The sequence below is a fragment of the Vombatus ursinus genome, unplaced genomic scaffold, assembly GCF_900497805.2.
Source record: "Vombatus ursinus unplaced genomic scaffold, bare-nosed wombat genome assembly UNPS02014798.1, whole genome shotgun sequence".
In the NCBI taxonomy this organism is placed as follows: Eukaryota; Metazoa; Chordata; class Mammalia; order Diprotodontia; family Vombatidae; genus Vombatus; species Vombatus ursinus.
This window is the reverse complement of record NW_020954576.1, coordinates 10969571-10993985: the sequence shown is the minus strand read 5'-3', so window position 1 is coordinate 10993985 and position 24415 is coordinate 10969571. Positions and strand designations below refer to the sequence as shown.

The window sequence follows — 24415 nt, the reverse complement described above, 5'->3', positions numbered from 1 at the left end:
GAACCTGAACCAAGCAAACATACCAAAGAAAAAGAAGAGTAAGAAAGCAAAATGGCTGTCTGATTAGGCTTTACAAATAGCTGAGGAATGAAGGAAAGTAAAAGCGAAAGGAGAAAGGGAAAGATATACTCAACTGAATGCAGAATTCCAGAGAATAGCAAGGAGAGATAAGAAGATTTTCTTAAATGAACAATGCAAAGAAATAGAAGGAAACAATAGATTGGGAAAGACAAGAGATCTCTTCAAGAAAATTAGAGATCTTGAAGGAAAGTTTCATGTAAAAACAGACATGATAAAAGACAGAAATGGTAGGGACTTAAAAGAAGTAGAAGAGATTAAGAAAAGGTGGCAGGAATACACAGAACTATACAAGAAAGAGCTTAACATCACCAATAACTACGATAGTGTGGTTACTGATCTAGAGACAGAAATGCTGGATAAAGAAGTCAAGTGGGCCTTAGGAAGCATTGCTGACAATAAGGCTTGCAAAGGTGATAGAATTCAGCTTAGCTAATTAAAATTCTAAAAGATGATGCTGTTGAAGCGCAGTACCCAATATGCTAGCAAATTCAGAAAGCTCAACAACTGCCACTAGATTGGAAAAGATCAGTTTACATCACAATTCTAAAGAAGGCCAATGCCAAAGAATATTCAAATTACCACACAACTGCACTCATTTCACACGCCAGCAAGGTTATGCTTAAGGTTCTGCAAGCTAGGCTTCAGTGATATGTAAACTACCAGAGGAAGAGCAGGCTGGTTTTTGAAAATGCAGAGGAACTAAAGAACCAAATTGCCAACATTTGCTGGATTATGGAGAATGCAAGGGAGTTCCAGGAAAAACATCTACTTCTGCTTCATTGACTATCCTGAAACCTTTGACTGTGTGGATAACAACAAAATGTGGCAAGCCCTCAAAGAGATGGGAGTACCAGATCATCTTACTTGTCTCCTGAGGAACCTGTATGTGGGCCAAGAAACAAGTTAGAATGCATATGGAACAACTGATTGGTTTAAGATTGGGAAAGAAGTATGATAAGTCTGGATATTGTCACCTTACTAATTTAATTTATATGCAGAGGACATCATGAGAAATGACAGGCTGGATGAATCAAAAGCTGGAATTAAGGTTGATGGGAGAACCATCAACAATTTTAGACATACAGATGAGACTATTCTGATGGCAGAAGGTGAAGAAGAATTAAGAAGCCTCCTGATGAGGGTTAAGTAAGAGAGTGCAAAAGTTGGTTGAAAGCTTAACATAAAAAAAACCCCCTAAAATCTTGCAACTGATCTCATCACTTCCTGGCAAATAGAGAGAGAAGAAATGGAAGTAGTGTCAGATTTTATATTCTTGGACTCAAACTGTAGATGGCAGTTACAGCCATGAAATTTCCTTGGAAGGAAAGCTATGGCAAATCTGGACAGCATACTAAAAAGTAGTGATATCACCTTGCCAGCAAAGTCTATATATTCAAAGCTATGGTTCTTCCAGTAGTAATATATGACTCTGAGAGTTGGACTACAAGGAAAGCTGAGAACTTCAGAACTGACTCTTTCAAGTTGTGGTGCTGAAGAACACTTTTGAGAGTCCCTTAGCAAGGAGATCAAATCAGTCACTATTTAAAGAAATTAATTCAGGCTGTTCACTGGAAGGTCAGATACTGAGGCTGAAGCTTAAATATTTTGGCTACTTAATGAGAAAACAGAACTTATTGGAAAAGACCTTGATGTTGGGAAAAATTGAAGGCAAAAGGAAAATGGGAAAGCAGAGGACGAGATGCATAGATAGTGTCATGGAAACAATGAACATGAGCTTGGACAGACTTCGGGAAAGAATGGAGAATAGAAGGTCCTGACATGCTACAGTCCATAGGGTCAGACACGACAGAATGACTGAACCATAACAACAAGAACAAAACTTCCCCTCCCAGGTAGACTTCTGACTCTCTGTACTTTGTCACCCCATTAGTGAGTTTTTTCCAGGGCCTCCATTTTGGGGATGGTCCCAGGCAAGCCATGTTATATTATCCTGGCAATGCTTTTGACTGTCTGGACTTACCTGCCAATGCCCCACTTTTAGCTCTCTTTTAAGTGTTTTGCCCCAGAAATTGTCTTTCTTTTTTGCAAATATTTATGTCTTGAGCCCTTAGGAAAGTTCCTGGCAAACAATAAGTACTTAATAAATGCTTGTTGTCTGCTTGCCTATAAAGTGATGGAGTTTTACTAGATAACCTCCAAGGTCCCTTCCAATTCTAAATGTATAATCCCATGACAGAAAGTATCTTATTTACTCAATTGCCATGAAAGATTGCAGGAAAGAACTCTGATTTAGATTAGAAATGGAAAGGAGAATGAATTAGGAAATAGAAATAGAATTAGGAAATAGAAATACAGAAAAAATATATATCTTCCTAAAAACCTAATCTATATAGTACTTTATTCCATACTAGGGAAAGGAATGAGACTGTTTGTAATTCTATAGATAGTTTATATCTACCTAGTTATTGTTTGTCCTTCATTTTTTTTAAAATTTGGTTAGGCAATGGGGTTAAGTGACTTGCCCAGGGTCACACAGCTAGTAAGTATTATGTGTCTGAGGCCAGGTTTGAACTTAGGTCCTCCTGAATCCAGGGCCAGTGCCCTATCTACTGCACCACCTAGCTGCCCCTGTCTTTCATTTTTGAAGAAGACTAATGACATCATGGGATGATGTATTGACTTGTGCATGAATTGGAGTTAAATGAGGCAGAGTTGCACAATGTCTCCGGCCTCACTCTCCCTTCCAGGGTCATCAAAGTCCAGTGGCAAGACAAAAGTCAGGATGACTGTCAATGGTCAGACCTGCAGCAGATGACCTTAGTGTCTTTGATGTCTGACCAGGCTCTAAAGGCTCCACAATCATCTGCTTTAGCCACCTTCACAGCTGATGGAACAAATTGTTAAATCAGTCTTGCTCTCTAAATAGCTAATTGCATGTAGGAGATACTGCAACCAGACAGCAGAAGTGGGATGGTACAAAGAGGGGAAGACTGTGGGCTGGGGCTAGAGCTTTGGTGAGAAATACCTTATCCTCAAGGTGGTAACAGTGAAAAGTTACCCAAATAGTGAGTACTGGCCAGGGAGCCTTCTGTTTGGGAAGCTGTCTGACCTGAATTTAGTTACAGCTGGGTCATTTTACAGTGATGTATGGAAGTTTTGACAGACTGAGCAAATATTTCCTGATTTGGTTGCCACTAGAGGGAGAAAGAGGTAGGTCGGATGAAAGCTGAAGGCCAAGTTTCTTATGCTAATGGCTTTGAAATATTCCAGTCTGCTAGAATAGATGTTAATATCATGCCCCCTTTTATTACCTTGTCCAACTATTCTATATTATTAACTCACCCTTTTGAAATATGGAACTCAAGTTTCCTTGCTCCACAAACATGCTCATTGTATTTTCAGTACCTCTCATGTTTTCACAATGAACACCAATAACAAAACAACCTACTTCAAAAAGTACAATCTGGTTCAGGTTAGTTGGTAGATTCCTTATGTCCTTATTATGATCTATTTTCAGTTTAGTTAAAAGTGAAAGAAAAGTTGAATTTCATAAGCAGTCTCCTACTGCATACACTTGAAAAAATGACTGGTTACTAATGAATCCTGTTACATTAGAAAAGTAAGGCACAAATACAAGATTTTGGCTTAAGGATATAAATAGTTAAGTTTTCATGTTAATCCACTAAGAGTTATTTGTAGTATTTGGAGGAAATACATTGAAATAGTCTCTTAAAATATATCACAGAGTCATTAAGATCTGTCTCACAAGTTATTTGAGAAAGTGGGAAACAGAATAAAATAAGAAGGTAGGTTGTGGGAGAGTGATTGGAATGTAACTAGAGTCTCAGAATTGAAAAAAAGACTTTGAAGGTCATTAACCCATGTTATTGGCCAATGCAGAAATCCCATCTCAAACATTCCTGGCAAATGATCATCCAGCCCTTGCTTGCACAGTTTCAATGGTGGATAACTCACTATTTCCCTAGCAAATCCATTGCACTGATATGGCAGAATGCTAAAGCAGAAAGTTGTCATGTCAACAAACATTTATTAAGCACCTACTATGTACTAGGTATTGTGTTAAGTACTACAGTTTAGAGCTCTAGGAACTCTGTCTCTGGCCAGAGAGCTCACTGAAGAAAACATTTCCTTTAAAATAAAAATTGGGAATCTGGAAGCTAATGACTCCATGAGACATTAAGAAACAGTAAAACAAAGTTTTGACTTTGAATGAAAAAAATAGGAGAAAATGTAAAATATCTCATTGGAAAAAAAAAACTAACCTGAAAAATAGATTGAGAAGAGATAACTTAAAAATTATTGGACTACCTGAAAGCTACAACCAAAAAAAGAGCCTAGACATCATATTTCAAGAAGCTATAAAGGAAAACTACCCCAATATCTTAAAACCAGAGGGTAAAATAAAAGTAGGAAAAATCCACCAGTCACCTCCTGAAAGAGATCCCAAAATGAAAACTCCTAGGAATTTTATAACCAAATTATAGAGCTCCCATCTCAAAGAGAAAATACTTCAAGCAACCAGAAAGAAACTATTCAAATTTCATGGAGTCAGTCAGGATCACACAAGATTTTGCAGCTTCCACATTAAAGGAGTGGAGGGCCTGGAATATGATATTCCAGGAGGCAAAGGTGCTAGGATTACAACCAAGAACAACCTACCCAGCAAAACATAGCATAATCCTTCAGGGGGAAATGGATATTTAACGAAATAGAGGGCTTTCAAACTTTTTTTTTTGGTGAGGCAATTGGGGTTAAGTGACTTGCCCAGGGTCACACACCTTTCAAACATTCTTGATGAAAAGACCAGAGCTGAATAGAAAATTTGACATTCAAACACAAGATTCAAGAGTAACATAAAAAGGCAAGCATCAAAGAGAACTCAAAAGAGACTCAATAAAGTTAAACTGTTTACCTTCCTATAACAGATGATGATACACTTAACTCCTAAGAACTTTATCATTGTTAAGACAGTTAGAAGGAGTCTACATACACAAGTATGGATTGATTATAGAAGGAAAATCCCAAGTTCATTTGTAGACATATTTAATTGTTAGAATTTAATTAATTTAATCATTTAAATCATATGTGTGTGCATATATGACACTCAGTCTCCCCCTCCATGGGATGATCTAAAAAAAAAGAAGGGATGAAAAAAGAGAGATGAAGAAAGAGGGGGAAGGGGGAAGAGAGAGGGGAAGAATGGGGAAAATTATGTCACATAAAATAGGTGTGCAAGGAAGAGCCACAGTGGAAGAGAAAATGGGAATGGTGGTGGCAGCTAATGCTTGAATCTCACATTGAAATTGGTTCAAAGAAGGAAGAATTTTTTTGTGTGTGTGTATATACATATATATATATATACATATGTGTAATATTTCATTATGTTATATTACCCAATAGGGAAATAGGAGGGGAAGAAGATGAGAGAAAAGGGGGGTGGTGGTGATAAAAGGGAGAGCAGATTAAGGGAGGCAGTGGTCAGAAGCAAAACAGACATTTCAGGAGGGATAGGGTAAAAATAGAGAAAAAGATGGATAAACAGAAGAAAGAATGGAGGGACATATACAGTAATCATAACTGAATGTTAATGGGAGATACCACTCATAAAATTGAAGTGAATAGCAGAATGGATTAGCAACTAGAATCAAACAATATGTTGTTTTTAAGAAACACACTTGAGACAAAAATACACACACAGACTTAAAATGAGGGGTTGGAGCAGAATCTATTATGCTTCAACTAAGGTAAAAAAGAGAAGGGTAGGAATCATGATCTCAGACAAAAGAAAAGCAAAAGTAGACCTAATTAAAAGAGATAGTCAGAGAAACTATGTTTTGCTAAAAGGAACAATAGACAATGAAGAAATATTAGTACTAAAGAAATAGGCACCAAATGGCAGCACATCCAAATTCTTAAAGGCACAAACAAAACCATTGCAGCCAAAATCAGAAGGAAAACAGGAAACGGGGAGAAAATTTTTATAGCAAGTTTCTGATGAAGGCCTTATTTGTCAAATATATAGGGAACTGAGTTAAATGTATAAAAATAAGAGCCATTCCTCAATTGATAAATAATCAAAGGATATGAAAGGCAATTTGCAGAAGAAATCAAAGCTATCTATAGTCATATGAAAAAATGCTCTAAATCACTATTTCTTAGAGAAATGAAAATTAAACAACTCTGAGATTTCACTTCATACCTATCAGATTGGCTAACATGAAAGAAAAGGAAAATGACAAATGTTGGAAGAGATGTGGAAACATTGGGATGCAAATGCACTGTGGTAGAGTTGTAAACTGGTCCAATCATTTTAGAGAACAATGTCCAAAAGGCTGTAAAACTGTGCATCCAGCAATACCAGTACCAGCTCTTTATCCCAAAGAGATTTAAAAAAACATACACACACACACATGTATTAGCTCTTTTTCTGGTGGCAAATAATTGGAAATTAAGGGGATGCCCATCAATTGCAGAATGGCTGAACAAGTTCTTGTATATGATTGTAATGTAATACTATTGTGCTGTAAGAAATGATGAATAGGATGCTTTCAGAAAAACCTGGGAAGATTTATAGGAACTGATGCAAAATGAAGTGAGCAGAACCAAGAGATCATTGCACACAGTAATAACAATGTTGTAATGATGATCAACTGTGAAAGACTTAGCTACTCTGATCAATACAATGATCCAAGAGAATTCCAAAGTACTCATGATGAAAAATGCTATCCATTTCCAGAGAAAGAACTGATAAATTGAGTGCAAATTGAAGTATAATTTATTTCTTGCTTTTTTTGAAACATGGCTAATATTGAAATACGTTTTACGTGATTTCACATATATAATTGATATCATATTGCTTGCCTTCTCAATGGATGGGGGAGAGAATTTGGAATTCAAAAAAAATTTTTAAATGAATGTTAAAAGTAAATAATTAATTTTTTGAAAATTGGTAGAAAAAATAAAATAATTTAAAAACTCTAAACATGGTGACATCACAAATGACATCACAAAGATGAAATTGATTGTATTTTAATAGATAGAAAATGATTCATTACTTATTTGGGAGTCATTTGGAATTAGCTGTCCGTGTACTGTCAAACAACTGGTTTATTAAAGCAAAGGTCAAAATTAGTACAAAAGCAAAGCAAAGAATAAAAATGAGAAAAGGATGACAAGCAATTAAAACAACTTGCTCCTGAAATATTTAAATAAGTTATTGATGATAAAAAATGAGACATGGATGGAAGAAAAGACAGACATACACTACAATAATTTCATATAGAATTTTAACTAAATAGTGTAAAATGTAAGTTAATAAGCAAACAGTCAACTTACTTGCTGAAGTGGAGATGGTAGCCTAGAGTAAAACATGTTTATAATATAAATTTGTTCACAAAATTTTAGTAAGGAAGATGATGAAAATTAAGAGCAATGGAGAAACTGAGGTTTCAGTAGCTATTTGAATAATGGAAAGGGAGAAGTTGAACAATTTGGAGTATTCTTGGCACAGGATATAGCCTTAAAAAGGCTCTGAAAAGGTAAAGAATTAAAAAAAAAAAGAATATATGCAATAAATTTGCCTGAGGGGAGCAGAGGGAAGAGGATGAGAACAGATCAGAGGAAAGGAAATGAAGTAATTTGGGAAAAACCTGGTTGAATGTTTAGAGCAGTAAAAATTTTTAACCTGACTCATCACTGTAGTGAATAATATATGTAGAGAGAGAGAGAAAGGAAAAGGAAAAAAAAGAGAGAGGGGGAAGAGGGGGAGAGAAAGAGTGAGGAAGGGGTGGGGAGAAAGAAGGAAATAGGAGAGAAGGGAAAGGGAGGGGAGGAAAGAGAAGGGTGAAGAGAAGGAAAGGTACAAGAGAAGAAGGGAAAACAGAGGAGAGGAGAGGAACAAAGGGAAGGGAAGAGAAGAGAAAAGAAAGCAGTTCAATGACCTTTGAGTCAGGAAGCCTTGGGTTCAAGTTCAGTCTCTGACAATTCTAGGCTAGGTGGCTATGGGCAATTCATTAACCTCTGAATGGTCCAGGCATTTGCATGACTGTAACTTGCAGGGCAAGTACTGATCTACCCAGTAGGGATTTCATCTGTAATTTGCAGTTTTAGAGAACTACGGTGGAACACTGGGAGGTTAAGTGAAAGCCACCGTTATGATTATCTTTCCAAAGGGTGAATACACTGGCAAGTGGTATAGGTATACACATAGAAGGGCAGACTGTTTTAAAATAGGGGTACTGGGAGATGGAGACTGAATGTAGGGGTGTTAGCATAGTGATATTGGAATTAGCCTATGGAGACTTTGCCATTTTGATTTAGCTACCTTCTCCTTTCATCCCTGCATCCCACTGGTGAGTTGACTCTCACTGGTACAATCTTCCTGGAACCTCCATCTTGAGGAAGGCCCCAGATCCACCATCATTTATTCTCTGAAGTTCACTCCCATAATGTCAAGTGAATTCATTTCCTTCCTTTCTCCCCATTCACCCACTTTCTGCATTTTTTAAAATTTGCTGTCTTACCCCTTTAGAATATGATACTTGAAGACAGAAAGGCTTTTGTTTTTAGTTGTATTTGCATTCCCAGTACATAGCAAAATGCCTGGCACATATAATGATTACATTAGCTCTCATGTTTAAGTACACTGCTGCATGTAATCTTGGAGAGTGTGGTAACACCACTGCATTCTCCTGGTACAATGTCTTTGCCTTTCCATCCCTACCATTCATCTGTGTGCTGACACACAAGGTCTTAACTTGTGAGCAAGGCAAAAAAAAGAAAAATAAAAACAAAAGAAGAAAAAAAGAATTAATTAAAAATATTTATGGGCTTGGAGAAGCCTGTAAAATTCTACAAGAGAGGATTGTGCTGCCGTCTTGGAGCCTGGAAATGAATAAGTTGTTATAGGCCAGGCTGGAGATGATCATGGCTTTAAGTAACTGTAGAGACAAAGATAAAGAGACAAACTAAAGAGATACTATGAATCAACCAATCAATTAACAAACATTTAAAAAAACATTTTCTTTATTCCAGCACTTTGCTAGGCGCTAGAAGATATAAATACAAAGAATGAAAACAGCCCTTACTCACAAGAGACTAATGGAAGGAAAAAGTCTCAGTATTTTATAACAAAGCATACAGTAGTAATCATTATTTTAAATGATTAAAGTAATACAATTAAAGGTTAAAAATGATATGAGGAACCTGAAGGCTTTCTATTTAGAAGATATTTTTAGTATTTATTTATTCATTCATTCATTTAGACTGCTGGTTCAAAAATAATACCCTTTTATGTTTATGACTGAACAAGTTATGGTATATGATTGTTATGGAACACTATTGTGCTGTAAGAAATGAGCTTGATGATCTTAAAAAAACATGGAAAGACTTGCATGAAATAATGAAGAGCGAAACGAGCAGAACCAAAAGTTGTATACAGTAACAGCAATTGTTTTAAGAATGACTTTGAACAAATAAGTAATTTTGACTATTATAAATACCCAAGTTAACTACAAAGGACATATGAAGGAAGAAACTATCTGCATCCAGAGAAAGAAGTGATAAATAGAAGTATATATAGAACGATTATGTGTGTGTGTGTGTGTGTGTGTGTGTGTGTATACATATTTGTGTCTAATAGTAGCCATCTCTAGGGTGGTGGGGAGTTAAAGGGAAAAATAAATTTGCATGATAACTTTATTATATATTTAAATGGAATAGCAAGTTGTACATAATAGATTTGGATTTTTATGTACAATCTTTTTTATTATATTATATTATGGAAATGCTTGTTTTATCCATAAATTAAAAATAAATAAAAATTAAAAAATAATGATATTCTTTTAATATTGTTTGGGACTTGAGGTTAGCTTAGAGAATTTAGCATAACTCAAGGTTCAGTTCTCTATTTCCATCTGCCTACAGGAGAATTCCACTTGAGTTCCCAATTATCACTTCAAATTTACATTCTAAAACTCAACCTCAAGTTCCCATCCTAACTAGTTCTCTTTCCCAACCATCTAATTTTCCAGTCTCTGAGGAGTTATATTTAGATTCTTTTCTTATTCTTATGAAATTGATCCCAGAACCTATGGATTCTTCCTTTGCCATTTTTCTTGGAGTTGTCCCTTTCTTTCTCTTCATTGGCACTGCTATCACCCTATTCCATGTCCACATTACTGAATTATTGCAGCAGCCTGTTAACTGATCTCCTTTCTTCCACTATCTCCTCTCTCCAACCTATCAATTAGGTAATTTTACTATCTCCAATCTCTTCTCTTGACAATCCATTCTTCATAGGCTCCCAAAGCTATCTTTCTAATGATTACTTAGTCACAGGTTTGATCAGGTCACTTAGCTCAAAAACCTCCAATATTTTCTCATTGACTAATAGATAAAATACACATTCATTAGCATGGAATTCAAGGTTCCAATGGACTTTCCAGTCTTGGTTCCTTCTGTTTTCCTTCACATCCTCTATGCTCCAGTCTAAACAGACTACTTACTTTTCTCTGCCTTCTTCTGCCTTTTTATCTTAGCATGTTATCAGCCATGCCTCTACCAGATTCTTCCCTACTCCCAATCTCTAATTGTTCATGTGTTTCCTCTCTCTTAAGAACCGAGTTACCAATTAGCCTTTTTTAATCTTTTTCCCCTAGTCAGAAATCCTTCCCTTCTTGAATTTCTCAGACCATTCTACTCACCCTTTCCCTCACACCCAAACAATTTCTAACTTGTATGAATAGTTATGTGTGTCTATGACATCTCTTCCCCTCAACTCCTTATATGCCCTGGATTATAAGGTACTTGAGTACAAGAATTACTATTTTTCACCTTTATATTCCCAGCATCTAGAACAGTGCCTTGCACATAGCATTAGCTTCATAAATAAATGTTTGTTGAATTTAATTAAATTTAAGTGACTACTAGGTTTTTTCCCTCTCCAAATAGACTGTAAAATTTTGGAAGTCAGTCAGTCAGGCAACAAGCATATATTGAGCAGTTACAATGCACCAGATACTGTTGAGTGCTAGAGATACAAAAAAAAAAAAAGCAAAAAGCACCAGTCCCTGACTTCAAAGAGCATTCATTCTAATGTGAGAAACAACATGTAAACAACTAGGTACATACAAGATACATACAGAGTAGATGAATGATAATTTGCAAGTGGAAGGCCCTAGTAACTGTGACAAGTGGGGAAGACGTCCTATAGAAGGTGGGTTTTGAGCTGATACTTGAAGAAAGTCAAGGAAGGAAGTCAAAAAGCCAAGAGGCAGAGATGAGGGGATAGAGTATTCCAAGCAGAGAGGAAACAGAGGGTTGTCTTCATGGAACTGGAAATAGCCCAGTTTATCTGATCCAGAGAGAATGTGGTAGGGAGTAAAGTCTAAGCAGACTGGAAAGGTAGAAAAGAGGCTGGATTATGAAGAGCTTTAAATGCTAAACAAAGGATTTTATATTTTATTCTAAAGGTAATAGGAAGCTACTGTAGCTCATTTAGCACTAGGATGATATAAGCAGACCTACACTTTAGAAAAATCACCTTGCCAACTGAGTGGAAGACAGATTGGAATAATGAGAGACTTTGAGGCAGGGAGGGAAATCGGTCAGAAAGTTATAGCACTAGTACAGGCGAGAGGTGATGAACTAGGCTTGTATGGGAGCAGAGAAATGTTGTGAAGATAGAAAGGATAAGATTTGGCTACGGATGGGATCTGTGAGGTTAAGGTGAGGGCTTAAAGGTAACACTGAGGTTGTGAGCCTGGGTGACTAGGAGGATGGTTGTGCTCTCAACAGTAAGAGAGAATCATAGAATTCGGTAGGGTGTGATGGAGTTGGGTAGGGAAGGAGAGGTAATGAGTTTTATTTTGGACATGCTAAGTTTGAGATACCTATGCCATATTCAGTTTAAGATGTGCAAGAGACAGTTGGAAATGGGTCACTAGCTTAGACTAGGGCAGTATATAAAAATGTGAGCATCATCTGCATAGAGATATTAATTGATACCATGGGAGCTGAGGTCACCAAGTTTGGTTCGGGGTAATATAAAGGAAATAGGGCAGAGACCATACATTATAGGTCTTTGTATTTATGCCAACACTGACTCCAAGGTTGACAAATGGTAGTATATAGAGACAGCTGTGCGGTGGTGTGAAGAACACTGGATTTTGGATCAGAGGACCTCTGCTACTTTCTATCTCTGAGAAACTGGGAAAGTCATGCAACCACATGGGGCCTCCTCTGTAAAAGGAGGGAGCTAGACTGGAGCATCTCGAATGTCCCTTCCAGCTCTAGATTCTATGATAACTACACACAGCTGATCCTTAGTTGATAAAAAAAGAACATTGTCCTGGCACGTTTGTTTCTCGACAAATAGCTGGCGATGGCATCTCTGAACTAGCAATTTTATGAGTCTACAACTCCCAAGGTAGACTCTAGCAGCCTTGTAAAGGGACCCTATTTGCAAACCAAAGAGATTTCTTCTACTTTAAAAAATATCAATAGCCAAGCCAATTGAGGATTTTATAAAATGTAAAACTTTCAACAAAATCCAGACAATTACCTTCTTCCTCTCCGGAGGGACCATTCATTTGCCTTCAGAAATTATGAAGTCCTAATATTGAGATGAATAATGATGGAGTTCAATGAAGAACGCCGGAAAAAATACGGGGAGAAAAAATAAAAAATAAAATGCACACAAGGAAGGGTCCCAAACCTCTTTACTTCAGAACAGCTGCTGGACATGGGAAGGGGTCGGAGGAGTGACCCCTCCTTCCTCATTCCTATTGGTTCTGATCCTCTGAGGTTGATTGGGTAGATGTCCCTTTCCCCTCCTCTCTCCATGCCCCCTTTGGCTCCCCTCCCCGATTTCCCCGTTTGGAATTTTCTGAACTGGAGGCTTGTGGGGGCTGTTGAGGGGCTTCTGATTACAGCTCGGCCGCGGGCGTCACCCTTCTTCTCGGTTGCTGGGGACCCTGCTCAGCTTCTAGGTCTCTGAAAAGTTTGGATTTGGGGAGCACCTCATTGGGACGTGTTGTCCCCAAGGGGTCTTAAGAGGAAGAGAGGGGAGATGACTGCATGGACGCGAATTGTGCTACTGCTGCCCTTGGCGCTACTTCTGCCCGCGGTGCCCGGGGACTGCCTGAGTCGGCAGGAGCTCTTCCCTTTCGGACCCGAGCAGGGGGACCAGGAGCTGGAATCTGGGGACGACTCCATCTCCTCAGCCTTGGAGCTCCGCCTGCGGATCCACTTCTATGACAAATATGATATCTCCTCCGTCTATGTGAGTACGGTCCTCGTGTGTGAGTGTGTGTGTGTGCGCGTGTGTGTGTGTATGTTGGGGTCGGAGTGTAAGGGAAAATGGGGAGCGAGAGAGAGAGGGGGATGGTGGGGGATATTCTGGGCTGGCGAAAGGGTGCTTGGAGCAGAGATGAGACCCGACGTGGGGGACGTGTAGACCCAGGCGCTCGGGGAAGGGCTCCTGAGGCAGTCTCGGGGCTTAGTGTGAGGGGAAGCTCTGGGGTCTCGTTAACACCCCTCGGGTTTGTATTTTCCGCGTCCCTACTGCCTCCTGTGCGCCGCTCCCATTCAACTGCGTTCTTGCCTTCCTCTCCGCTTCTCCCAAAGTCTCTTTGGGAGTTGCCTTTCAGTTGGTTTCCGCCGTCTAGAGAAGAAAGGAACCCGGGGAGCCACACTTTTCTCCACTTTGGCATCTCTGTCTTATGCTGCCTTTGAATTCCAGACAGGAATTTGCATCTCCTTCAAAAGAAAAATCCTAATGTAAGGGGAACTTAGCGCCTAGGAACTTTGCTTGTAATTTTTCCATTGTCCTGTTAGTTTGGAGGAGGGAGCGCACGACCTTCACTGTACAACTTGTACACTGTACAAGCCCAGGATTAAATCACCTTCAGCTGGCTTCAGCCCTGCATGGCCGAGAGCTGAGAACCCAGAGTCATGCTCAAATGCCACATGGTGCCCAAATCATAAGAGGTCAGAAGTGCTGACACGAAGGGGTTAAGACTGATTCTCTGTCCCTGGGTAATTAATTTGCAGAAGAAATCTCTATGTACTTCCAAGGACTGATTTCAGAGGCATTTTGTGTGTGGCTTTCAAGGTATCTTTTGGCAATGATTCACCTCCCTAAGTAGTCTTATTTTAGAGCCTAGACAGCAGTATAATGGACTGAGAGAACCCTTGTGATCTAATTTCCTGTTGCATTGTATTGTCACCATTGCAGGCCCTAAAAGAAGAGTGAAAGCAGGCAACCTTCAGAGTTCTAATGAACTTCACGTCTGATGACAGAAAATCTGTCCAGGCTTCTAGTAAACTCCATATATAAGTTGGGTTCCCCCCCCCAATGAAGTGTTACTGATCCCAACCCAATCTCATCTCTTTCTTCTCCCCCTCATGTGGAATTTATAGTTATTGTACGTGTTCCAGAAGTGGGGAAAATAAAACAAAACACACATACCATTGTATCCTTCCTGTTAAATGGACATGTTTTGTAAGAGGGCTGGTTGAACTCTGCCTTTGACAACGCCCACGTGTAGCTTGTCTGCTTTACATAAGAATGCTTAAGTCAAAAACTCACAGAGAATTGACTCTAAGCAGGGCTTTATTGCAGAACCCTCCAAGGGTTCTTTCTATCTATTGTGCTGCTGTCTGGTCTCTAAAATAAGCCTACTCAGGGAGGTGAATCATTGCCAAGAGAAATCTTCAAAGCCACACACCAAATGTCTTGGAACTAGAGTTTAAAAGGGACCTTAGAGGTTGATATATATCCTACAAATTAGGATTTGTTCAGTGAAGTTTAAATTCAGTCAAAGGGATGCACTCGAGGACCTAGAGAGCCACATGTGGCCCCGAGGCTGCAGGTTCCCCAACCCTGAGCCCAGCAGATAGAGAGGAGGGTCTGAAAACCAAAGTTCAAATGTGACCTCAGATGCTTTTTTAAAAAAAATTTTTTTGGGGGCAGCTAGGTGGTGCAGTGGATGGAGCACCAGCCCTGAATTCAGGAGGACCTGAGTTCAAATGTGACCTCGGACCAAACACTTGATATTAGCTGTGTGACCTTGGGCAAATCACTTAACCCCCATTGCCTCACCAAAAAAAAAAAAAAATTTTTTTTTATACTTTTAGGCAATGGGGGTTAAGTGACTTGCCCAGTGTATAGGTTCAGGGTCGGCGCTCTATCCACTGCACCACCTAGCTGCCCCCTGACCTCAGATGCTTACTAGCTGTGTCACTGGATGAGTTAATCTGTTTGCTTCAATTTCCTCAACTTTAAAATGAAGATAATAATATTACCTACCTCCCTGGGTTGTTGTGAGGATTAAATGAGATAATATTTGTAGAACACCTGGCACATAGTAGGTGCTTAATAAATACTTATTTCCTTCTTTCTATCACAGAAGCAGTTTTAAATCTGGAAGGGTCCTTAGAGGTCATTCAGTCCAACTCATTCATTTTGCAGATGACAACACTAAAGCCAAGAGAGGTTTTGTGACTTGTCCAAAGTTACCAAATCTAGGTCCTCTGATTCCAGATCTAGTATACTGGTCATCTTGTCTAACTCTTTCATTTATGGATGAGAAAGCTGAAGTTCAGATATTCCCACAAATGACCTATGCAGCTTTAAAGTTTGCAAAGCTCTTTGGATACATTATTTCATTTGTTTCTCACAGCAACAGGGACCTGCAGGTACTACACCCCCATTTTATAGAAGAGGAAATTAAGGCGGTTAGAGGTTGAGCAGTTTGCGTATAGTCATACAGTGTCAGAGGCAGAATTTGAACCCAGGCCTCTTGTTATTCCAGGACTCTTTCCTGTGGTATTAACCTAAATATCTGGGGACATTCTAAAGACTTGGAAACAAGCTCTGGGATTTGATTGTTTCCAAAATAAATTTCTATCATTCCATTACCTGAATGACTGGGTAGGTTTTTATTTTTTGTATATATGTGAGAGAATTCCAAACTCTTTTTTTGGATATTGGATAGTATATGTAAGAACTAAATATTTTATGAGCAGTACTGAAAGCCTTTTGGTATCCTGAGAGGGAAGAGGGTAAAGTTGATCATTTATTCTTCTCTACTCTGTGCCTAGATCTCTTCTAGGAACGTTTTAGGCCACAGGGGTGGGGAATCTATGACCTCGAGATCACATGTGGCCTTCTAGGTCCTTGGGTGCAACCTTTTGACTGAGTCCAAGTTTTACAGAACACATCCTTTTATTAAGGGGATTTGTTCTGTGAAGTTTGGATTCAGTCAGAGGGCCGCACTTGAGGACCTAGATGGCCACATGTAGCCTCAAGGCTGCAGGTTCCCCACGCTTGACTCTAGGCACATCTAAGATACAGTGAAGAATAAGAGGAAAGGCATCCTTATGCTCAGGGAGTTAACAATTTGGTTGAGAAGATACACTCAATTAATATACTAATAATAATACCCAACTAATACACTCAACTAATATACTTTTAATATATAATGGTCCCAAGTACAGTAAGAAGTCATCATGAGAGTTGGTATGAATTAGAGCAGTTAGGGAAAGCTTCATATAAGAAGAGAGACTTGAGGAGTCTTGAGAATAAGGCTAGACTTGAAGTATCATGAAAGGGAGAGGAGATTCTAGGCAGGGAAATCAGTATAAGCAAAAGCGTGGAAGCAGAAATAAGTATGTCATGTTGTGGGGCCAGTGAGGACTGATCATTCCTTTAAGAGACATTAGCGATCATCTAATTGAACTCCTTTACCCTAAAGATAAAGAAACTAAGGCAATCTGTCCAAAGTCACACACGTAATAAGAAGCAGAGTCAAATTTGAACACAGACCTTCTGATCCCTGATCTGAGGTACTTTCTACATGTTTGGGAAATATTAGGATATGAGATTAGGTAGTTAAGATGGAGTCACTTGATGAAAGCGTTTGAAAGTCAGGCAGAGGAATTTGAATTTGAGGGATAGGTTGTAAAGGAAGCACGTTAGGTCCTAAAGACAAAATGAAAGCAGTGCTTTGAAAGGGGTGTCTGAGATGGGCTGCAGTGGACAGATGGCAGGGAAGTTAGGTGGAGGCTGTTGGAGTAATCTGGGCCTAGATCAGGGAGTGGTAATGAGGAAGAAAAGGAATGTGTGAATCCTATACACATTTCAAAGGAAGAATGATAAAACATAATGACAAGTTAGATTTAGGAAATATGTCAAAGATGGTCTTATTTTGGGGATGTGAGAAGGTGTCGTTGGAAAGGGGCTCTGGTTTCAGAAGAAAGGGGAATTCTTTTTTTAGCCTTGAATTTAAGGTCACGTATGGTTGGACGATCAAGTGGAGATGTCCTCCTGTAGGCAATTAGAAATAGAGACCTACAAGTGAGGTCTGCAGAAAAAGATAAAACAACTATATATTTAATGTTATTTATAAAATGACTAGGTACATGCCAGGTAGAACATCTTAGGCTTAATATGGTGAAAACTGAAAGCAAGGAAAATTTAATGCCTATGAATTAGGCAGGAAGTTTGGTCTGGTAGAAAACTTAGATTTGAAGTCGGAGGACGTGGTTTAGGATCTTGGTTTTGTTACTTAGCGTGTGTGTGACCTTGGGAAAGTCATTTAACTTTGGGGTTAATTTACTTATGTGTAAAATGAAGAGGTTGGAGTAGATGGGTCCTAAGGTTCCTTTCATGTCCAAATCTATGATCCTCTGAAATAGATTGAAGTGATTAGCCATTTTGACACAGCATTTTCTCACTGAAGATTTACTCAATAGGCCCCTACATTATATTGTTCTAGTGTCTACACAGTATCCCATTCTATGAAAATGAAAGGTCTAAGTTCAATCTCCCCAGTGCATGCTCAGCAGATGTGACCAGCTGTTCTTTGGACACAAGCCTATGTACTAAGGGAAAAAGGTCATGCTTGAATAATCATTCCTGAATCAGATCACTGAGCCACTGAAAATGTCATATGGGATCTGCCACCTTGATCAATGGCCAGTGATAATGGGTCGGTGAACTTCATTTTGTTTCCTGGGAAAATTCTAGAATGGATCATTAATCATCAAAGAGATGATTAGTGAACATCTAGAAAATGAAGTATTAATTACAAACAGCCAAGACAGCTTTATCCAGAACAGGTCATGCCAGACTAACCTTCTTTCCTTTTTTTTTTTTTTCCCACAGGGCTATGAAACTGTCAGATGAGGGAATGCTATGAATATAATTTATATAGATTATAGCAATGTTTTCATAAAGTATCTTATACTTCTCTGATGAAAAAGATAGGGTCTAGATGATAATATATTTAGATAAATTTGGAACTAGTTGAATAGTTCCAAATAATCAAAGAGTACATACAAAATTAATGGTTCAATATCAACTTGGTCTGAGGTTTCCAGTGGCATGTCTCATGCTTGAATCTGTGTGGTTTAACATTTTTATTGGTGACTCAGATAAGTCATCTCTATATTGTCATATATAACTATTTTTTGTGTGTGTGTGTGAAGCAATTGGGGTTAAGTGACTTGCCCAGAGTCATGCAGCTATTGAGTGTTATGTGTCTGAGGCCAGATTTGAACTCAGGTCCTCCTGACTCCACGGTTGGTGCTCTATCCACTGCGCCACCTAGCTGCCCTATGTTGTTGTTTAGATGTCTTTCAGTTGTGCTTGACTCTTCATGACCCATTTGAGGTTTTCTTGGCAAAGATACTAGAGTGGTTTGCTATTTCCTTCTCCAGGTCATTTTATGAATGAGGAAACTGAGACAAACAAGGTTAAGTGAATTGCCCAAGGTCACACAGCTAGTATCTGAGGTCAGATTTGAACTCAGAAAGATGAGTCTTCCTGACTCCAGACCTAGCACTCTATCCACTGCACCAGGTAGCTTCCAGGTCATGCAGGTCTGAGGTATTATTATTGTTCAGTGTTATTATTCAGAGGAAATGTAGCACAGTAGATAGAATGCTGGACTTGGAATCAGGAAGACCTATATTCAAATCTTGCCTCTGACTCCAGGTCAGGCACTCTACCACCACACCACCTAGGTGCTCTTCTATCTATCTATCTATCTATCTATCTATCTGTCTGTCTGTCTATCTATAGCTGATTTGCAGATGACACAAAGGTGAGAGAGATAACACACTGTATGAAAGAGATGAGAGTAAAAAAGATTGGGCTGAGTCTAAAGATGAATTTCAGTAGGGACACATGTAAGTTCTTTGACTTGGATACGACTCTAAGTCAGTGATTCTGTGGGATGAATGCCCCCAAAATCCATCTTTAAAAGGCTATAATCTGTTGGTTTCCTATTCCTTACCCTCTTTTCCCTACTTCTGACTACTCTAACTTCAAAATGTAGACATTCTGCTCCTCCCAGGTATCAGCAGAAGATAGACTATCTTCATTACCCTGCAAGTAATTTTCCACATATTTCTCCTCTCAGTCATATCTATTCTAATATCAGCTTCTATAGATTTTTGTGTATGATGTTTTTCAGATTAATTCCTTTTAAGTCAGCACAGTCACTTCCTAAATCTGGGACCTCATTACATCTTTCCTATTTTGCACATAGTAGTATAACAGAATTTAGAGTTAAAAGGAAACAGTCAAATTCTGTTATTTTACAGCGGAAAAAACTGAGGTTCAATGAAATTATGCACTTCGTCCAAGTTGACACAGATCATAAGCAACAGAGTAGAGATTTGAATCTAGGCCTTCTGTCACAAATATTTTCATCTATTGTAATAGTTTAATAGCTAGCTTTGATGTGTTGTTTTAAGGTTTGCAAAGTATTTTACATATCTTACCTCACTTGATTCTTACAACACTGTGAGGTAGGTGCTATTATTATCTATTTTACAGATAGGGAGACTGAGGCTCTGAGGGAAGATTTGAACTAGGTTAGTCAGTCAGTAGTTATTTGTTAAGCACCTCCTATATGCCGTTCATTATGCTAAGTGCTGAGGATTAGAAGAAAGGCAAAAGACCGTCCCTACTTTCAAGGAGCTCACAATCTAATGAGGGGAAGACAGCATATAAAAGAAAGCAGAAAAGGGAAGAAAGGGACTGGTTACAGAAGCATGACGAAGTCTAGAGGACGGAAGCCAGGTAAGAAACGATGAAGTAAATGGCTTGCCCTGAGTGTCCTTAAATGGAGGACTGATCTGGGAGGAACTCCCTAATGTCCACCCTCCATTTGGAAGGACGGAGCACGGGGCCCCAAGGGCAGGGGTACTAACCACAGTTCTTCCTGACTCCAGATGCAGCACTCATCTATGATGCCATTTAGCCGCTTCCTAATTAGTTTCCCTCCTACTGTTTTCTTTGCTTCAATCCTTCTTTCTACACAGTTGCTAGAAACATCATTCAGCTACTTATCGCCTCTCAACTAGACTACTGCAGTAGTTCCCTAATTGGTCTCTCTGCCTCTAGCGTTTCCCTCTCCAATCCATACTGTTAAATTGGTACTCCTAAAGCACAGATCTGACCATGACTCTTGCCTGGTCAAGAAGCATCAGAGGCTCCTTATTACTTCTAGAACAAAATACCAATTCCTTCATTTAATATTTAAAAAGCTTTTCAGACTCTGACATTAACCTATCTTTGCAAACTGGTTTCATATTAAACTCCTCAAACATTCTATGCTTTAAAGAGGTGATTGATGAACATATAGAAAGGGAAGTGGTAATTATGAAGAACTATCCAGAACACATCTTGCCATACTAACCTCATTTCCTTTTTGGACAGGATTATTAAACTAGTAGGTGAGGATAATGCTTGGATATAGTTTACTTAGATTTTAGCAAAGCTTTTGATGAAGTATCTCATTCTTTTTCTGGGGAAATTGGAGAGAGAGGAATAGACAATAATCAATCAGTTGAAATCAGAATTAGTTAGTTGGTTGGACTCAAAAGAGTCATTGTTAATGATTCAATATTATTGTGACAGGAGTCCTTCAGTGGATATCTCAAGTAATTTGTCCTTGGTACTGTGCTATTTAATGTTCTTATTAATGGCTTAGATAAAGGCTTAGATGTATGCTCATCAAATTTGCAAATGACATAAAGCTGAGAGGACATGACAGTTGTCTCCAGTTGGTGATTTTGGAGTCCAAAGATGTGAGTTCACTTTCTGGTTATGTGACTTATTGTCTCTTGTGGCCCTTAAGTTAAGCTACTTAACCTGGTGGGACCTCCATTTCCTCATCTGTAAAATGATTGGTGTTGGACTAGATGATCTCAAAGGTACCTTCTAGCTCTAAGTCTTTGATTCTGTAAATTTTTTAAAGATTGATTAAACTTGGTAGTACTTATTCCTAGCTTTGCCCTTCTAGGACAAATGGGTGGAAGAAGTGAATTTAGCTGTGATATAAGGAAAAACTTCTTAATAATTAAAGTTATTCAAACATAGAAAGGGCTGCCTCAAGGGGTAGTGAAATCTCTCTCATTGGAGATCATCAAGCAAAGGATTCATGACCATTTATAAGGTATTTTGTAGAAGGGCTTCTTCTTCAGGTTTGACATCTGAAACCCCTTATAACCCTGAGATTCTGTAATATAACACACTCTTCACTTGGGGAGTTAGAAATCTAATAGGGAGTATGGCATGAAGGTTAAAAAACCCCATCTATAACATCATTTAGAAAGTGTTGGAAGAATAGTACAAAATATTGTAATTTGCTCTAACCTATTCCCCCCTTCCCTTTCTGCCTTCTCTCCTTATCTGCCTAACTGGACTATTGAATTTAGAGCTAGAAGGAACCTTAAGGATCATATAATCTGACCCTTTCATTTTTTGTTTTTGTTTTTGTTTGTTGTTTCTTTTTGTTTTTGGTGAGGCAGTTGGAGTTAAGTGACTTGCCTAGGGTCAAACAGCTAGTAAGTATCATGTATCTGAGGCTGGATTTGAATTCAGGTCCTCCTGACTCCAGGGCTGATGCTCTGTCCACTACACCACCTAGCTGCCCATGACCCTTTCATTTTACAGACAAGAAAATTGATAATAATAACGACTAGCATTTATATAGCACCTATTATATGCCAGATACTATAAACACCTTACAAATATTATCTCACTTTTCCTTACAACAACCTGGAAGGGAGATACTGTAATCATTCCCGTTTTACAGGAAACTGAGGCTAACAGAGATTAGGTGACTTGCCCAAAGTCATGTGCCATTAAAATGTGAGCTCTTTGAGGGCAGGAACATGTTTTTGCCTTTCTTTCTACAGTATTTCTAGAACTTAGCAGATTGCCTCTCACACAGTAAGTGTTATGTTTGTTGATGTTGATAAAACAAGTATGAGAGCCAGGATTCAAACCTGGGACTTCTGACTCCAAAAGCAGTGCTTTTTAACCCCTTTCCATACATTCCCAGGTTTTATTATCTGTTCACTATATGACTTGCATTTCTGAAGACCCATCATTTGCAATCTCTGTGCTCTTGTTCAACCCTGACTGGGTAATCTCAGTTACTTGTGTGTGTGTGTGTGAAACTAAAGAATACAAAATTTCATTTTAAGAATTCACATGCTTGAATTCAACTTTCTTTAATGCTTAATTTAAAGAAAAACCTTGAAACTGGAAGTGCCTTTTGAAAGGAAAAAAAACTATCCTAGTCTATGTCGTCTGACTTCTTAGTGGTGGCCAGTTGGATTTAAACAATTGTAAAATAAGTGACTACAGCTGTTAGCCATTAGACACTTATGTTTTCAGCTTTTGGATCCTTGACCTATGGGAACAGTGTAAAGAGCAAATATTATTTAAAGGTGTTTCAGGATTGTTTATGCATGTTTAGTAAAATCTCATTAATTTTGATAATTTGGAGAAAGTAAAGTTTAATTTTGCTAAGGAATCTGGTTTTGTGGTATAAATTAATATAGCAAACTAGATTTTAGGGTACTTTAAAATGCTAAGAGAACAAATTATTTCCAAATACATTGAAAGAATCCATTTTCAGGTGACTACTATTTTCAAATCATTCTTATTTACTCAGTAAAATAAATCTAGGACCATCACTAGATGAACTCAGCTTCCTGAGGTGATACCTAAGTAGGTGCTTAATGTTTCTTGAGATGAATAATGTAGTAGATAGAGCACTGATTTGAGTCGGAAGCTGTGAATTTGAAGCCAATCTGTGATACTTGCGAGGTGCATAATTCCATGTCAGTCACTTTATCTTTCTTAGACCCTTTCCTCATCTCTAAAGCAGGGATACATTGCATACTACCATATTTCACAAAAGGTGGGGTGCAACCATTATGCAAAGCTTTAAAAAATTGTGCCAAGGTTACTTAAAAATCATTTATTACTAAACTGTCTTTGGTGTAAGATTAGGATTCACGGAATACTCAAGAATATATGTTAAAATTGGGAAGATGCAAGCCTTACCATATCATGTGACCAACTCATGGCCGCTTCACCTGCCCTCCTGCTCCCTATGTGCCTATGCCTCTTCATACCATTGGTACTTTAGTGCTCTAAATAAGCCAGGCAAGTCATCTTTCAGAAATATACTGACAGTGCCTATGCGCTGAGAATTCTAGGCTGGTGTCTCACAATGTGTGAGAGATAAGTCCCTATCTATATGCCACTGGTGAATACATTGCTGCTCTGTTTACCTTTTAAGGAGCATGACAAACAGAATTATACCATGTGATGGTTACGTGATGAAAGGTTATAAACCATTTTTGGACTTAAAAAAAAACAGGGTGCTACAATTATGCAGTGGCGATGATTATGAGGTGAATTATGAGGTATTGTATCTCACTGAGAGGCAGTAATGTAGTGGATTAACTCCAGCCTTGAAGCCTGAAAGCCCTAGTCAAATCCTACATCTGACAAATAGCGTGTGGACCTGGACAAATACTTAACCTCTTAGGGGTTTAGGTAACTTTGAGGCTATAAATTGCGGAGAAGGGGCCAACCAACCTTGGTTGATTGATCCCTTTTAATCACCAAATCTAATGGTCTTTTCTCAGTCCTTTTCATTATTGACTTTTGATACATCTCCCTCTTTTCCTTGATAGTCTCTTCTCTCTAGGTTTTTGTGACACAATGTCTCTTCTTTTTGTCTCTTACCTGTCTGACCTCTCCTTTTCTGTTTCCTTTGCCAAATCTACATCCTGGTTGTGCCTCCTTAGGTGACCCTAGAGCTCTGTCCCAGGACCTCTTTTCCACTCCCTTTATATTATTTTACTCAATGATTTCATCATTTCCCATAGATTCAATTATCCTCTTTATACAAATGTTTCTCGGATCTACCTATCTAGCCCTAACCTCCCTTGACCTCCAGTGTCTCATCTCCAACTACCTATTGTACATCTCAAACTGGACATGCCATAAATACCTTAAATTCAACATGACCAA

At 38.6% G+C, this 24415-nt stretch overlaps 1 protein-coding gene across 1 annotated transcript in view; it reads left to right on the top strand.

Annotated features, from left to right (window-relative positions):
• Positions 1–12939: 12939 nt before the first annotated feature.
• The window catches only part of LOC114049373 (nidogen-1-like), a 110321-nt gene continuing 98845 nt past the window's right edge, over positions 12940–24415 (top strand). The window contains exon 1 of the mRNA XM_027870648.1: positions 12940–13345. Within this exon, the coding sequence (XP_027726449.1) occupies positions 13133–13345 (213 nt within the window). The 5' untranslated portion in view covers positions 12940–13132. The remainder of the gene's footprint in view (positions 13346–24415) is intronic.